At 39.1% G+C, this 18,035-nt stretch overlaps 1 protein-coding gene across 9 annotated transcripts in view; it reads right to left on the minus strand.

Moving 5' to 3' along the window:
• The window catches only part of DPY19L4 (dpy-19 like 4), a 51,257-nt gene that overhangs the window by 16,733 nt on the left and 16,489 nt on the right, over positions 1 to 18,035 (minus strand). For all 9 annotated transcript variants that reach the window (XR_006288431.1, XM_043539344.1, XM_037892277.2 and 6 more), the window contains 7 exons: positions 15,999 to 16,072; positions 13,759 to 13,917; positions 11,228 to 11,347; positions 10,122 to 10,242; positions 8,765 to 8,821; positions 5,820 to 5,902; positions 1,231 to 1,363 (listed from right to left, as the gene is read on the minus strand). Coding sequence is in view for 8 of the 9 variants with exons in the window: in XM_043539344.1 (XP_043395279.1) it covers positions 1,231 to 1,363; positions 5,820 to 5,902; positions 8,765 to 8,821; positions 10,122 to 10,242; positions 11,228 to 11,347; positions 13,759 to 13,917; positions 15,999 to 16,072 (747 nt within the window). In the remaining variant the exon portion in view is untranslated. The remainder of the gene's footprint in view (positions 1 to 1,230; positions 1,364 to 5,819; positions 5,903 to 8,764; positions 8,822 to 10,121; positions 10,243 to 11,227; positions 11,348 to 13,758; positions 13,918 to 15,998; positions 16,073 to 18,035) is intronic.

Genomic DNA, 18,035 nt, shown 5'->3' on the forward strand with positions numbered 1-18,035 from the left:
AATCCTATATAGGTGCAGAAAAAATTAAATCACTATAATCTAAATTAAATGGGTCCCAAGAATTTGGCCTACCTTGAATTTACCAAATAACCAGAGATACCACATACATATATATATACATACACACACACACACACACTACCAGTATACAAAGAGTGGGATTTTTACTGTTTTGGAAATGAGTTAATATTATTTTGCACTCCTATGTACCCATTCATGGGATGACTTTTGAGCAATTATAGCAGTGGGGTCCAACTTGATGCACAGAGGGTTATTTTGACTCTTCCCTCTTCCTCATCCCACACATCCAGGCATTATGCGAGTCCTGCAACTTCTTTTAAGTATTCCTCTTAATATGCCCAAGATCTGTCCTTTTCTTTCCATCTCCACAGCCAAATCTCTCATTCTGGACCTCATTATATCCTGCCTTGACTACTGCAACATCCTCCTCTCTGGTTTCTCAAACATATACATTGCTCTTCAATCCAGACAAAATGCAGTCACTAAATTTATCTTTCTTGCCCACTAATATGATCATGCTTTTTCAATCTCTCTTCTTGTTCTCCAGCCACTCTTATGTCAAACTTAAGGTTTCTGACACCACCTTCACAGCTCCTTAAAACTCTGTCCCTCTTTACTTATCTTATTTTGTCATACTTCACATTGGCCACCGATGCCCTTCAATCAGTGTTCCCAGCCTTGTCCACCCATTTGCCAGCTTCTCATACAATCACTTTGTGCCTTCTTCCACAAAGTCTTCTATGCATGGCAAAACCTCCCTGAGCTCACCAGCAAGTCCACAACTCTCCCATCATGTCCCTCTTAAAACCCACTTCTGCCATGTTGCTTATGGTGAATCATGCTGCATGTATATAATCTATTATTGTTACCCTTCCCCAACCTCTGGGTACTTGTCTATCCTTAGAATATAAACTCCATTGTTCTTTAATGTCTATAAAGCACCTACCACATGGTGGGCACTGGCATAAATAAGTAATAAAAATTCCTCACCCCAGGTGGTCCGGGAAACAAGGGACACGGAGACCTGAACTTGGATCCCATGTTGGAACTCCAACTCCACAAGACCATCAGGTGCCCTTCACTTATCTTCTTTGGCATGTATAATTTTCAGTGCTCCTACACATATCAAGCACCTCAACTCATTTTCCACATAACGAATGAAGAATGAATCACTGATACCACAATACATTTTTGGAATCAGATACTCACATTCTCATTTCTTTGTAGAAGATCAACATCATCATATAAAGGTAGACTTGTCACCATCCATCCAGTACACAGCTTAATCATACCCATTAGCTGTGGACTTCCAGCAAACACAGCAGCAACAGGAGCCTGTCTTCTGCAAAAAACAATATCACTTCATGCATTTGAGTACAAGGACATATTTTCTAAAACAATATTTTATATCAATTCTAACACCCAAGTGAATCTTATAACCTGCTAAGGTAAAAATTCCAGCTCATGAAGATACCATTATGCATCAAACTACACATTTAACTGAAACTACTCTTCTTAGCAATCAGCTATGAAGTGGCCTAGTAGCATGATCAAAGTCCTTTGCATTGCTAGGTGGAAGCCCAAGCTTATTAGGAGCATGAGCTGATAAAGAAGGCCTCCTGATGAAGAGAGTGGAGAGAAGGGTTGGCTAACTGCCATTCACTTCTGCATTGTTTAATCCATGAAACAGCACTTGGTCCTGAAGGGACTGGGATCCTTGTCTTTTGGGCTGAGAGGAGAATGCCAAGTAGCACACACAGGAATGGGTGGAAGGCGAAGAAGGAAAAGAAAAGTGGCAATAACTATAGAAAAAATGGGAACCACAGAACAAGAAAAGAGATGCTACATATTTATACACACCTAGCAGAGCTTCTATAAAAGAAATAGAAATTTTTAAATAAAGATATTTTCTGAGTATAGCTTCTGAACTATGTCTCAGTTATTTTACCTACATCTCAACAAAAAGCAATTAAAAGCTCCTGCAAGTCCCACCACATAACAAATATTTTTAAATAATCAGATTCATTTTATCATATGTTCTGCCCTGGCAAGGTTTTATTTTATTTGAAGATGTACTGGTAAAAGACATATGTGTTTAGACATCTTGACTATCAAAAAGGGTCAGACAAATATTTAACAGGCTCTAGTTCAGTGGTGGACAACCTGCGGCTTGCGAGACAGTTAGTTTGTTTACATTGACCGTCCGCAGGCACATGCCTGCGGTTGATCAATATAAACAAACTATCTCATGGCCCGCCAGCGGAAGCCAATAAAGATATTCAGTTATGAACTGAAAAACTTCCATGTTCATTAAAAATACAAACAACAGCTGTAAAAAGTGGTAGTCAGACTGCCCTTTGTTGAGCATATCTCAAAGCAAGTCACCATGATTAATTACGTAATTGATGTGTAATATATGCAGGCTAATGCAAAAGTCATTAAGCACTTGGCATGGTTCCACTTGCTGCCATAAAGATCCACAGGGGTGACAAATATCCTACACTGCTATTAACAAAAAGAAGAAATTGGTTGGAACATCATAATTATCAGCCTAGTCTTTTCTGAAGACGTACAGTTAAAGTCACTAAACTATTTGAACATAGGGGGCCCAATTCTATTCTCAAAGGCACAAGTTCCAGAAGCATCAACAGAACAGATGTTGGACTGTGTGAGGGCCAAATAGGGCCTGTAGTTCTCACTGGGAGAGAGTTTATTTTTACTTGAAGAAAAAATAATTTATCTGTAAGATTCAGTTGTACTCTCAGTATTTGTTATAACTAAGGCTGTGAGTTTGTCACAGAGGTTACGGATTCCGTGACTTTCCGTGACTTCTGCGGTGGCCAGTGCACCTGGCTCAGGGTAGTCTCTGGCCACCATGCCCCCAGCAGCAGAGTTTGGGTGTGGGAGGGGGCAGGGGGTTGGCATACGGGATGGGTGAGGCCGGCTCTGGGCGGCGCTTACCTGGGGGGCTCCCCGGAAGCAGCGACATCTGCCTCGCTCAGCTGCTAGGCGGAGGCCTGGCCAGGCAGCTCTGCATGCTGCCTCCGCCCAGAACGCTGGCTTCGCAGCTCACATTGGCAGGGAACTGCGGCCAATGGGAGCTGCTGGGGGGTGGGGGTGGGGGTGCCTGCAGGCGGAGGCAGTGCGCAGAACTGCCTGGCCATGCCTCCACCTAGGACAGAGCAGAGCGAGGGGGATGTCACCACTTCTGGGGAGCCCCCCAGCCAGGTAAGCGTTGCCCAGAGCCCGCCTCACCCCATCCCATGCCCCAACCCCCTGCCCCCCTCCCACACCCAAACTGAGTCTGCTGCTGCTGGGCGGGGGAGGCGCAGAGGCAGGTAGGGAGCGTGCCGGCCTCGCCAACTCCCCTTCCCCTCCCCGGCCAGCACCAGCGGGGGGCCCAGGCCACACGCCACTGCCTGACCACCCCAGCACCAGCAGGGGTCCCAGGCCGCATGCTGCCACCCCCGCACCCCCAACACCCGGGCCGCCCTCCCACAGCACCTGCGGGGGCCCCAGGCAGGCCCCCGCCCAAGTTTTAGTCATACGTATTTTTAGTAAAAGTCAGGGACAGGTCACGGGCTATGAATTTTTGTTTATTGTTCATGACCTGTCCGTGACCTTTACTAAAAACACCCATGACTAAAACATAGCCTTAGTTATGACCAACACAGCTAGCCATGGACAAGAATTGACATAGCCTCTTGGTCAAAGTGGAAGTTTTGAACCAACTACATTACATTACTGCTTTACTTAAATCTCTTATTTCCTACATCAGTAGGGTTGATTCTGCCAACTGCTGAGCACCTTGGCCCTGATACAGCTAAGAATGAAAGTGGTTATGCACCTTGCAGGATCAAGCCTGATATGTGTCTCCACCAATGTTTTTTGCAAATAGCTATTAGAAAATTAGCATGGAAAGAACTAAGAACATAACATTCACTAACTTAAGTCTTTTATTTGGCGATTAAGGTTGGTAACTAAATTATATGACAGCAAGTCACACATAATGCAGGCGCTGCTTCTGCTCCCACTGAAATCAATGACAAGTTTCTACTGCTTTCAATGGAAGTAATATCAAGTCCACAATCCCTGTCTTCTTTACCTTCCCAAACCACATGACCAAGCATGGAGGGAAAACTCAGATTAATAACTGTAGTCTGTAACCTATCATTTAAATCAGCTTCTGTACCAAATGACTGGAGGACAGCTAATGTGATGCCAATTTTTAAAAAGGGCTTTAGAAGTCAATAAGCCTGACTTCAGTACTGGCCAAACTGCTTGAAACTATAGTAAAGAACAAAGTTGTCAGACACATAGATGAACATAATTTGTTGGAGGAAGACTCAACATGGTTTTTGTAAACGGAAATCATGCCTCACCAATCTACTAGAATTCTTTGAGGTGGTCAACAAACATGTGGACAAGGGGAATCCAGTGGATATGGTGTACTTAGATTTTTAGAAAGCCTTTGACAAGATCCCTCACCAAAGGCTCTTAGGCAAAGTAAGCTGTCATGGGATAAGAGGGAAGGTCCTCTTATGGAAGGTAACTGTTTAAAAGATAGGAAACAAAGTGTAGGAATAAATGGTCAGTTTCAGAATGGAGAGAGGTAAATAGTGGTGTCCCCCAGGGGTCTGTACTGGGACCAGTCCTATTCAACTTACTCATAAATGATCTGGAAAAAGGGGTAAACAGTGAGGTGGCAAAATTTGCAGATGATTCAAAATTGCTCAAGATAGTTAAGTCACAGGCAGACTGCGAAGAGATACAAAAGGATCTCTCCAACCTGGGTGACTGGGCAACAAAATGGCAGATGAAATTCAATGTTTATAAATGCAAAGTAATACACATTGGAAAACATAATCCCAACTATACATATAAAATGATGGGGTCTAAATTGGCTGTTACCACTCAAGAAAGATCTTGGAGTCATTGTGAATAGTTCACTAAAAACATCCACTCAGTGTGCAGTGGCAGTCAAAAAAGCAAACAGAATGTTGGGAATCATTAGGAAAGGGATAGATAATACAACAGAAAATATATTGCCTCTATATAAATCCATGGTACGCCCACATCTTGAATACTGCATGCAGATGTAGTCGCCCCATCTCAAAAAAAAAAGATATATTGGAATTGGAAAAGGTTCAGAAAAGGGCAACAAAAATAATTAGGAGTATGGAACGGCTGCCATACGAGAAGAGATTAATAAGACTGGACTTTTCATTTTGGAAAAGAGATGACCAAGGGCGGATATGATTGAGGTCTATAAAATCATCACTGGTGTGGAGAAAGTAAATAAGGAAGTGTTATTTACTCTTCATAACACAAGAACTAGGTGTCATCAAATGAAATTAATAGCCAGCAGGTTTAAAACAAACAAAAGTATTTTTTCATACAATGCAGTGTCAACCTGTGGAACTCCTTGCCAGAGGATGTTGTGAAGGCCAAGGCTATAACAGCGTTCAAAAAAAGAACTAGATAAGTTCATGGAGGATAGGTCTATCAATGGCTATTAGCTAGGATGCACAGGTATGGTGTCCCTAGCCTCTGTTTGCCAGAAGCTGGGAATGGGTAATAGGGGATGATCACTTGGTGATTACCTGTTCTGTTCATTCCCTCTAGGACACCTGGCATTGGCCACTGTCGAAAGACAGGATACTGGGCTAGATGGACCTTTGGTCTGAGCCAGAATGGCCGTTCTTATGTCTTATGATAAAATATACTATTATTACTCAAAACAAAAATGCCCTGAGCAAAAACAAAACATAGAGACGCATCCAGGAACTCACACTTACTTGACCCACATCATGAGTTCTACTGTATCTGAGTCATAAAATTCTTGCAGTTCTGAAAGCTCTGTCATTATCCTAGGAAAATACTGAAGAAAATAAACAGAAGTTTATTACATACCAGGGTAAGCCCAATGGGATCTCTCATAAACATTGTGACTTTAAATATAGCAATAAGAGTAATCGGTAGTCTTTACAGTCACAAAAGAAATATCGCTACAGATGACCAATTAAAGTCTAATAAAACTGTTCTATATTTTGGTCCAAATTAACTCCAAAGGATTTACACCAGGAGTGAATCTGACCCCCTATATTAAAAAAAAACAAACAAAACCACAAACTTTTTCCCTTTGGTTTTTGAGACAGTGACTTGAAGCATACAATAGTAAACTAAATCGCAGTTGTTCCTCTTCAGAGGGAAACACTAGGTCTAACAATACCATTTAATTTAATCTAGTAATGCATTTTGTTGAAGTATCCTGCTGTTCCTCAAAATGACCTCAACGCAATTCTCCTCAGTATAAAATTATGGAAGTTTGAGAGAAAATTACTATAACATCTGGATCTTTTTAACATTTTGCAATGTTTTTCCCCATTACTTCAGTTCGGTTCTATGGTATGACACAAACTTCTTAAACTGGATTTGTAACATATAGAGCCCTCTAGTGTCCAAACCCTTAAAACAGTTTTGTTAGAACAATTTGAAGTACAGAATTACCCAGTCAACTGAACAAGTTTTATTTACTGCAAATAGATTTATATCTGACAACCTTTTTTAGTCATTATGGCTTCTCAGAGAGCCAATCTAAATGCACTGGCAGCATATGTGAAGTCAGAAGATGAGTAAAGGAAGTCTTATTCTACTGCTATACATACCATTGTATCAGATCATCAATAATAAACCATTTGAATCAGATGCTTATATCTTAATCACTAAGGGACCATTGTGATCATCTAGTCTGACATCCTGCACATTGCAGGCCACAGAACCTCACCCATCCACTTCTGTAATAGACCCCTAACCTCTGGCTGTGATACTGAAGTCCTCAAATCATGGTTTAAAGACTTCAGGGTACAGAGAATTCACCATTTATGCTGGTTTAAAACTGCAAGTGACCCCCCCATGTTGCAGAGGAAGGCAAAAAAACCTTAGATAAGTGGCTCTCAACCATTCCGGACTACTGTACTCCTTTCAGGAGTCTGATTTGTCTTGGGTACCCGCAAGTTGCACCTCACTTAAAAAAACTACTTGCTTACAAAACCAGACACAAAAATACAAAGTGTCACAGCACACTATTACAGAAAAATTGCTTGCTTACTCATTTTTATCATATAATTATAAAATAAATCAACTGGAATACAAATACTGTACTTACACATCAGTATATAGAGCACTATAAACAAGTCATTGTCTGTATGAAATTTTAGTAAAACTAAGCAAATATCCAGATTAATTGAAGTACCCCCGGAAGACCTCTGCATACCCCGGTTAAGAACCACTGCCCTAGGGTCTCTGCCAATCTGACCCAAGGGAAAATTCCCTCCTAACTCCAATATGGTGATCAGTTAGACCCTAAGCATGTGGGCAAGACTCACCAGGCAGATACCTGGGAAAAAATTCTCTGTAGTAACAGAGCCCTCCCTATCTAGTGTCCCACCTCTGGCCATTGGGGACTTTTGCTACTGCCAGTCTCCGATGGGCCACATGCCATTGTAGGCAGTCCCAACATACCATTCCCTCCATAAACTTATCAAGCTCAATCTTGAAACCAGTTAGGCTTTTTGCCCCCCCTGCTTCCCTTAGAGGGCTGTTCCAGAACTTAACTCCTCCTTAACTTTTCATTTTGGAAAAGAGATGACTAAGGGCGGATCTGATTGAGGTCTATAAAATCATGACTGGTGTGGAGAAAGTAAATAAGGAAGAGTTATTTACTCTTCATAACACAAGAACTAGGTGTCATCAAATGAAATTAATAGCCAGCAGGTTTAAAACAAACAGAAGTATTTTTTCATACAATGCAGTGTCAACCTGTGGAACTATGTTAGAAACCTTCAGCTAATTTTGAGCCTAAACTCGTTGATGACCAGTTTATATCCATTTGTTCTTGTGTCCATGTCATCTCAGTACAGAGAAGAGCTACAATTTTCAGATACCTTTGCCATTTACAAACTTAAAGTTTAACAACTATTCACTCTGTAATATGATAACACCCGTTAAAAGTGCAATCTGATTCCTGTACAATGTCTATTTAACAAAAGCTCACTATTGTAATGATTGGGGTTTTTTTTTTTTTTAATATGTACATGGCAAGGATTTGTAAACCTTTTAACACTTCCTAAATAAATAAATTGTTTTAAACAATTAAGTATTTAGAAATAGCTTTTCTGAACTTTTGTAATATAGAACTGAACTTTTTTTTTAAAACCAGGACACATCTATGTAAGTGCCTAAATGGAATCCTTTAATGTAGTATTTGAACATCTAGAATATTTCTATGTGAGGTTCTAAACTAAGAATTCCATTTCTTGTTGACAGGAGCTTTTCAAATAAAGCACTTGCAACTGCCTTCTGTAATTCTATTTCCAACTTGCCTAACTGCCTCTCAGTGAAAACATGCATGGGATGACATACTCTTAAATATGTTCCAGTGTTTTACTCTTGCAATATTTTCTCTGTAGAATCACTTTACTTTATAAATCCAAAATTTAAATGAAGGTGTTTGTCTTTGGCCAAAGACTAATGCATTTTTTAATTGCACCAGCCACAATTGTTGTGTATTCTTGTACATACAACTATATGATATTTTATTTGCTGTTTTTAAAGAACTATGTTCAGTAGAGCACACAGTCTGATATTACTGATTATTTCACATAGGTGCTATCTTTTCTCACCAGCAACACATTACTTATACTGTGCCTACAATGAACAATTAAAATACTCTTTTTCTTACCTCTTTCCACAAGCTGAAACCTATTATACTTGGAACTGCCATACTCAGAATGAGAGCCTAGAATATTTAAAAAAAATAAATAAAATGATTACCGATTGCTCCTTTATTCCCCACACATGGAACCTGGGATAGTTACTGTTTCTGCCTAAAAGCTGAGACACAAGGTGGGAAAAATAATATCTTTTATTGGATCTCATCTCTCTAATATCTGGGACCAAAACGTATACAACAACACTGCAGATCTAAAAGCTGTCAGTTGTAATAGAACAAGTCTCAGACATGAACATTAAATGACATTTGGACAAATTCTGCAGTTCTTAGTCAAGCAAAACTCAATATGAACAAACAGGATTTTACTTGATGAAACACTGCAGAGTTTTGCTCATTGTAACTTTAGTAGTATTGGGTCTGAATAGCTTATTCGTCAAGTAACAGTGATGAAATGTTGAGCTGGGGAAGGAAGCAAGAGTGAACAGGTGTCTCTCTCACTAAGGTGATCAAGAGACAAAGAAAAAAAGAAAGAATGAGAAGTGCAATTCAATTCCCTTTAACCTTATTTATTCTCTCATTCAGAATCACAGTATTAATTCAAAAGAACAGCTTATTATACAGCACAGCAGCATTCCAGCTAATCAACCTCATCTTGCAAAGAAGGAGTAGTACAACACTGTTTTGGTAATTCCTAGTAATGAATGTATGCAAAGCAATCTACTGACAATTAAAACTGAAGCAGATCAGTTAATTGCATGCATAAAATAAAACATGAAATAGAAACAAATAGATGTTCTTACATAACCTGGTATCAATTACATTACACTGGAAGAACTGCCTTGGCAATTCTTACAGAGTATTACTGCTTAGTATTTACATAACAAGTGACATGCCCAAAGCATTGTACAAACATTCAATAAATAATTACTCCTCAGCACACCCTTGAATCAGGTAACTGGATATGATCCCCATTTTACGGAGTGGTAAAATGTGGCAGAAAAGAGATGTGATTTACTCAAAGCCACTCATCACATCAGTGGTAGAGCCGGGATTACAACAGAAGTGTTCCTGATTCCCACTGCAGCATTTATCCCTCTTAAACCCTGATGCCTCTTAGAGGCTGTAGCATAAATATGAGCAGATAATTGGTCTCAACAAATCTTATATGAATAATTCCAGCTATTGTTTAGTTTGACAATTTTTCAATCTCTCCTGACAATTCAATATACATTTGTCCAGGTTGCCCTATTTTTCTACCCTTAGATGTTTCTTTAGAATTCTCTATTACTCACCACTTGTAAAAGAGATGTACTCATTAGCTATAACTACCAACAATGGCTAACAATGACTGGTAACAATGACTCACCAGCAATATTGGGTGTACAGCTCTCAGTCGAAGCCACTTGAAAAGTGTCATCCAAAGCTCAGGGGAGCATACACCAAATGCAGCAAGCATACACATATAGGGAGTCCACAAGTACTTCATGCTGGGAAGCAACACAAAAATCCAAAGATGAGACATTGCACAGATTATATTCAGACTCCAGACACAAACACACACCTGTCTCTAAAATTTATTTTAGAGATGACAGTTGACAGTCTGGAAAATGCCATTGTTCTAGTTTAAACATCATTACATCTAGTGTCATAAGAATAAATGCTCTGAATATCTTCTTAAACTGCTTTGCTATTGCTTGACATGTCAAAACACACATCTCATGATGTCCTAAACAGACAAGGAGATGGAGTAGAGGTCTTTTCCATCTCTAGTTTCCATGATACACCATTAATAAGGCCCTACTTAATTTGCAATATTTTGGAAATTGCGGCGCCTGCAATATTAGGCTTTCACTGCAATTTTGACAGTGGGATCCCCGGACGGCTGACAGCAGGGGCCTCTGCTCTCAACCCCAGGCTCCTGCTCTCAGCCCCAGGCTGCTGACAGCAAAAAATCATGGAAAAGTAATAATGGACCTTATTACCACAAATAGGTCCATTATTACTTTCCTGCAGTTTTCCATGGCTTGTCCGCAACTCAGCAGCAATTATTGGACAATCATCCCACGATTCAAGTACGGCCTTAACCATGAACTACCTGGTGCACCAAAAAGTTACACAAGATTTCAGTGGAACATCAGAATTTAAAAAGAATGCTAGCACAGCAGCTGAATTTGAAGACCAACAGGGGGGTGATTAAAAATTCGTTCTAATTAACCTCTCAGATGCATGCTGGGACAAACCTAAGAAAATGTGTTCAAGAAACCAAAGACACTTAAGCATAGTCTTTTTTTTTTTTTTAAGATATATGGTCAAAGTTCACTAAGCTACTTCCTAGAGTAATTAGTAGTGTTGTATGTCAAATGGGTTTCAGAGAAAAACGTGGGGGGGACAACTTGAAAAACTTCTAAAAGGGTGACTAAAGTTAGTAATATTTTGCCACTTTCAAAACAGAAAGATCAATATAAAACTTACCCTTCCAACATCATTGCAAGACAACCCATTAATATTGTGTGGATTACATGATAAGCAATCTCTGGCCTTTCTCCAATTCGGCCATCGTCAAGTGTAACTTTTTCTTTGAGTGGTTCACCACTGCAGTTGGAAGAAAATGAAACAGCATTTATCTCACACATGGTATCACGTTGTGATACCTACAAAAAATCTGACAACAGCTAGGCCACTGGTGTGCTGATACCACTATCTATCATGCTGACCAATATTGTCTTATTGTTTCCTTGTACCCCCTGTCCATCTGTCTGTATTTATCTTCCGCCTCTTGTCTTGTACTTAGATTGTAAGCTCTTTGGGGGCAGGGACTGTCTATGTCAGGGGTCGGCAGTCTTTCAGAAGTGGAGTGCCGAGTCTTCTTTTATTCATTCTAATTTAAGGTTTTGTGTGCCAGTAATACATTTTAATGTTTTTAGAAGGTCCCTTTCTATAAGTCTATAATATATAACTAAACTATTGTTGTATATAAAGTAAATAAGGTTTTTTAAATGTTTAAGAAGCTTCATTTACAATTAAATTAAAATGCAGAGCCCCCCAGACAAGTGGCCAGGACCCGGGCAGTGTGAGCGCCACTGACTATCCGCTCGTGTGCTGCCTTTGGCACGCGTGCAAGAGGTTGCCTACCCCGGTCTATGTTGTGTGCTTGTCTAGCTCCTAGCACAATGGCTTGGTTCATGACTTGGGCTCCTAGGCACTATGATATTTATTATTTGTGTTAACAACTTTAACGGAGAATCTAATTCAAGAGTAAGAAGCCCTCACACACATGTAACTATTCTGCACTGAAGTATGCTGTACTTAAGGAAAATCATCCTTTGTCATATTATTAGTCCAACTGCAAGCTGTAGAATCACCTGTAACTGCACCTATAATTTAAGGACAGAAAAAGGGATGGAGGACAGTTCAATTTCATCATTACAAATCCTAGTAGTATCAGATTTAGGTTGCTATCTTGCATATATAAAACAAATCCATTCACCAACTAGGAAGGTGAGGGGTGGAATGGGAAGGAATAGATTTTATTCAATCATAAAATTATTTTAAGCTACATCACAATAATAAACTTCATTGTGACAAAATGGAGAACTAAGACTATTAATACTTCACATTCAAAAACTAATTTTTGGACTTTTTTTAGATTTTTTGAAAAAGTTTTGTTGGACAAATTGAAGTCACTGCTTGTCACAAACTTGTCATGATTATTACAAGTGAAAATCAATTTGAAGAATGAGGAAATTAAAACTGACAAAATCATCGTGCATCAAAGCTGATTACTTGTTACAAATCACAGGGGAAACAACTTTCCAATAAATATGGCATAATCTTCATCTCCTAAAAGTCTGACAGATTTTAAAAATCCACTCTCGTCTTTACCCCTCGCAAGTGGGAAACTTGACCTGGCATAGGAGGGAATCTACACCTTTCATTACATTCAGCACAATGTAAACTCTTCAGAAACAAGTAAGGTCTTTTTCTAGCACTTAAGGTTTCAAAGATAACGTTCTACATTAGGACCTATGCAGTGGTGCCATTCTAAGCCTGCAGACAGTTCCATTGCCTCTTATACTTGTCACAGTTTTACCAAGCAAAACCAGATTCAAACTAAGGGTATGTTTACACTGTATTCCGGGGATCTGACTGCAGCATGTGTAAGCACACCTGCGTTAGCTTTGATTGAGCGAGCTCACTAAAAATAGCAGTGTAGCTGCAGCAGCACAAGCAGTGGTATAAGGTAGACATTTGAGTGTGTACCAGGCGACCTTGTACACTGGTTGCTAACCTATGCAACTGCCTCAGCTGCCCTGATTTCACTGCTATTTTTAGTGAGGTATCTCAATCAAAGCAAGCTCAGGTATGCCTACATGTGCTGCAATCACACACACACACACCATAGTGCAGTGAAGACAAACTCAAAGAGGACACTAATCAGTTTCATTGGTTCTTCTCAGAATCCTGTGGGCCACAGTGAAACAAAGGAATCAGGACACTTTTATTCTACTGTTTGGCTCTCAGCAGCAGAATACGCAGGCACTCTTAATAAGAGATCAGGGCCAAAAAAGACACACAAGAGGCCGACTATTGGAGATGCTCTCCATTCCTCCACCTTATTCATGGCAGCCAGGAGGTTGTGGTGGAGACAAATACTAGAGAAACATAAATTCTCTTGCAGCAGCCAGGAGACTATGTAGCTGGGGCGGAGGGGGGGGAACCCTCTTCTCCCTTCCAGAAACACACTAGTCAGAGGCTGACACAGAAGGAGCTCTTAGAAGGATCCAGGACTCTTCTCTTCTGGCAGCAAGAATATGCTATCAGGGAATTATCTATGGAGCTCTCTTCCACTCATATTTGCTGTCAAGTTATGGTTAAATTCATAAATGTTTTATATAGTTTTAAACCCTGGTCTATCAGAAGATTACAACTAACCATTCATATATAATTTAATAATCCTCAAATTAGCTGTATAAAAAATAAGTGATAAAAAATAAACCACTTACCCAATTCTCCTAAAAATGACTTGAGTTACAGAAGAAAGGCAGATAATTAATACTAAAATATAAAAAGGCAATAGAGATGACTGAGTTAGTCGCAAAAAAAAGTCTTGAGATGGTGTCTGAAGGGATTCTTGACAAAGAAGCCAGTTCACTGTAAAGTTCCTAGTAAGTTAGAAATATCACATATAAAAAGAAATTTGTTAGCTAATCTTCTCAAATGAATCCTAATTAATATATTTCCTCCCCAATAACAATTTTTTTTCAAATATATAATGGTTTTGCAAGCATGTTTTCTAAAAAAAAATCATAAGCTCATCCTTGAAATGTATATTCTATGATCTGAAAAGAGCAGGTTATAACATTTTATAAGCACTTCTATACAGAGAAAAATCCACTTCTAAAAACTTCATTCTGGGGAATCAAAGTATTTTACATATATCAATGAATTAAACCTAATGACTTATTTTTGAGGCAAGAAAGTGTGTTTATCCCGATTTCACAGAGAAGGAAACTGAAAGTTGAGCTAGTTTGTCGAAGATCACATAGGTAGCTTACAGCAGAGCCAAGAAAAGAACATGGGATTCCCAAGTTCCAGCCCTGTGTCTTAATCACTTGACAATCTTTCCTTCCTCTCACAAAATAATTTAACGAGAGAACTGAGAAAGTACGGTCTTTAATTTATGTATTGCTAGAAATCAATATCCTCTACTGAAATGTAAAACTGGTGATGTAAATGATGCACTGAATTTGTCCATGTCTTCATCTCCTGTATCTTTAGCAGGACTTCCTTCTCCTCCCTCTTTTCTTCTTTTTGCATCTACTCTAGAAAATCAAACTATTTTCAATCAACCTATCTGGACAGAACCAGTTTTAGGATGAACAGTGCATTGTGTCCACATTAGAGGACACTAGTGATGAGTCACTTTAACATCTCTTGTGCCGCAATCCCATGTCCACTCTAGTTTTGTTCTAAACAAATTTAGCTGCACTGTCATCTAGGTACCTATCCCACAGTTTCCAGTGCTGTTCCCAGAAGCAATGGATTGTGAGAGTTTAACAGGCCTTCTGAGAGAACCTCAAGAGAGACCAGGAAATTGTGAGAGTACAGATCAAGCTCCCATAATTCTAAAGGGAAGATTCACAGTTATCCAGGAGGACTCTCATCCAGTTTGTCTCAATCACTGATTTAAGGGGAGTAACTCCATGTCTTAAAAGTGAAATAATCCAATCACTGTAAAAAGTCGCATATACAGATCTCTAACACACCTGTTAGTTGAGATAAAACCAAAATCCTGACAAAATGTAGCCATTAAAGACCCTTTCTGGAGCTTTCAGGAAAAATAGGGGTGTTAATCGCTGCGTCTTGACTAAACTTATTACATTCTGCCTTCCTAAAATTCCCCCAGAAATTTCAGTTGTGTGTAATTATATTCTTTACTTCCTGTCCTGAAATGCTGTGAAGTCATTTTGTACAGAGGCAAGTGCACTTCAGTGGAGACGGTAGCACTTTCTGTATAGAGTTTTTAAACATTGGCCTCAAGTGCTAAGAGCTCTCACAGTCCAACAAAGTGCATATTTCGATATCATTATCTATGTCTCACCTAAGATATTCTAGAATATCTGCAGTGATGGTGCTTTTGTCATTGGCTCTGGTTCTCTAATTTGCTGCCCAATTATTATGGTTGAGAACACATTGTTAATATCCAGCCGTAACATTTTCTTCTCACCTTAAGGGTTACAGCACCGTGTCTTACAATCTTCCAAAACTTTCAATAATTCCCTCCGTTTACTTAAAAAATACTTTTGAGGTAACAATACTGATTGCTGATGCCCCCCCCTCCAGAATCTTCCCTTTTCTAGACTATATGCATTTAGCTTCATGGTTTCCCATCATCATCTTAGCCTCCCACTATTATTAGAAATATTGGTTAGAAGTAGGATGTTTTCAGGGCTCTCGTATGCAGAGTTTAAATATTAAAAAAAACAAACCAGAAACTTTTACCCTTGCTGCAGGAAGTGGCACTGAAGTGGTACAGAATTCCAGAAACCCCAAGCACATCCTGTATGTGCCAAATTTCTATTGGTTTTTTTTGTTTTTTTTTTTTTTTAAAAAGGTAAAAAATTATTTTCTAAGTTCTCCTACAAAACGTTAGGAGCGTCTTCATTTAAATGCTTGTATTTCTCAAAGTAATTTCAAAGTTATATGTATTTTAGACAGCTGTAAATAAATAGCTCAAACTTACTTAGTTGTGTTTAATCCAAATTTTACTTCAAGGAACTTCAACACATGCTCATTTTCTTTATGAGGAACAAATGTCTGAAAAACAAGTAAGTGAAGATAACCAAGTAGCACCTGTAACATAGTCTTCTTTTCCTTCAGATTACAAAACAGTGCAGGGAATAACACACCCTCAAAATATAGTTAAAACAAAGCTGTCATCAGTTCAGGAATTTCATAATACAGTAAAATCTCACTTAAATAAATTTTGCTTAGTGTTTCCCAGAAGGTTGTATACTCTTCACTTCATTCAGGTTCTCCAAATGGAGAGAAGAGTGAAGAGTTTCCAGCCAGCTTCCACCAGATCAGCTACCAGCAGGGTGAAAGCTGCAAACTGGGTATAATCCCAGCACAGAGCAAACCAAAGGGGATGGTAATTGACACTCCCCTGGTCAACAGGGCCCTGGTTTTGCCAAAAGCTGTGGATGTTTCAGAGACCTTCAAATAAAACTACATCCCTTAACATTCACACTCTTTTATTAACTCTCTTTGTTCTGGCTAGATAATTCAGCTCATGCATTTTACAAGATCAGCCATTTTTTCTGTAGCTCCAAGAGCATAAGACCCATGCTTAATGCAGCAAGCAAAGGATGGAGTTTGAGTATTCTCTCACAAATCTTGTAAGTATTGACTTTTTTTTTTTTTTAAATCTATCTTAAGTAATACAACCAAGAAGAATTTGGGAGGGAATGAGTGCAGGAAGTTTTCTTTAAAAGGCCTTGTCTTAGAAGAGGCACTAAGACAGATTCTCCCGTCCCGAGTTCCAGATGAAACTGAAAATTAATGTCTACCTTAAAATGTCTCACACCTGTTCCTGGTTGTGGGCTCTTTTCCCTAGGCTAGAACATCGTTTTAAAATCTGAATGTTTGCCCCATTCACACTGGCCAGCCAACCCATAACAGACATTGTGCTTGAAGCACATTTATTTAAAATATGATTCACAGACTGTTTCTAGTCATGCCACAGTAGACGGGGCTTTAGTTTCAACCCAAAAGGTGTTAAAAATACTTGAGTTATGAGGCAACTACATATTTTCACTTTGTTCACAATTATATTATTGCTGTCAAATTATTAAAAAAATAATCGCAATTAATTGAGAGATTAAAAAATAGTCACTATTAATCACAGTTTTAATCACACTATTAAACAACAGAATACCAATTTATTATAAATATTTTGGGATATCTTTCTACATTCCCAAATATATTGATTTCAATTACAACACAGAATACAAAGTGTACAGTGCTCACTTTATTTTATTATTTTTGATTACAAATACTTACATTGTAAAAAAAGATAACAAAAGATACAGTATTTTTCAATTCACTTAATAGTGCAATGCGAACACCTGTTCTCACTTCAGATGACGTTGTAAATAAAAAGCAGGCAGCATTATCGCCTGTAAATGTAAACAAACTTGTTTGTCTTAGCGAGTGGCTGAACAAGAAGTAGGACTGAGTGGATTTGTAGGTTCTAAAGCAGTGGTGGGGAACCTGCGGCCCGTCAGGGTAATCCACTGGTAGGCCACGAGACAGTTTGTTTACATTGACCACTACAGGCATAGCCACCTGCAGCTCCCATTGGGCAGAAACAGCGAACCGCGGCCACTGGGAGCTGCGGGCGACCGTGCCTGCAGTGGTCAATGTAAACAAACTGTCTCGTAGCCCGCCAGTGGATTACCCCAACGGGCTGCATACCGCCCGCGGGCCACAGATTGCCCACCACTGCTCTAAAGTTTTACGTTGTTTTATTTTTGAGTGCTGTTAATTAAGAACTATATACATATACTGTGTGTGTGTGTGTACATATGTAAGTTGCACTTTCATGATAAAGAGATTGCACTACAGTGCTTGTATGAGGTGAACTGAAAAATACTATTTATTTTGTTTATCTTTTTTACAGTACAAATATTTGTAATAAAAATAATTTTAAGTGAGCACTGTACACTCGGTATTCTGTGTTGTAATTGAAATCAATATATTTGGAAATGTAGAAAATTAT

This window comes from Chelonia mydas, chromosome 2 (genome assembly GCF_015237465.2).
Source record: "Chelonia mydas isolate rCheMyd1 chromosome 2, rCheMyd1.pri.v2, whole genome shotgun sequence".
In the NCBI taxonomy this organism is placed as follows: Eukaryota; Metazoa; Chordata; order Testudines; family Cheloniidae; genus Chelonia; species Chelonia mydas.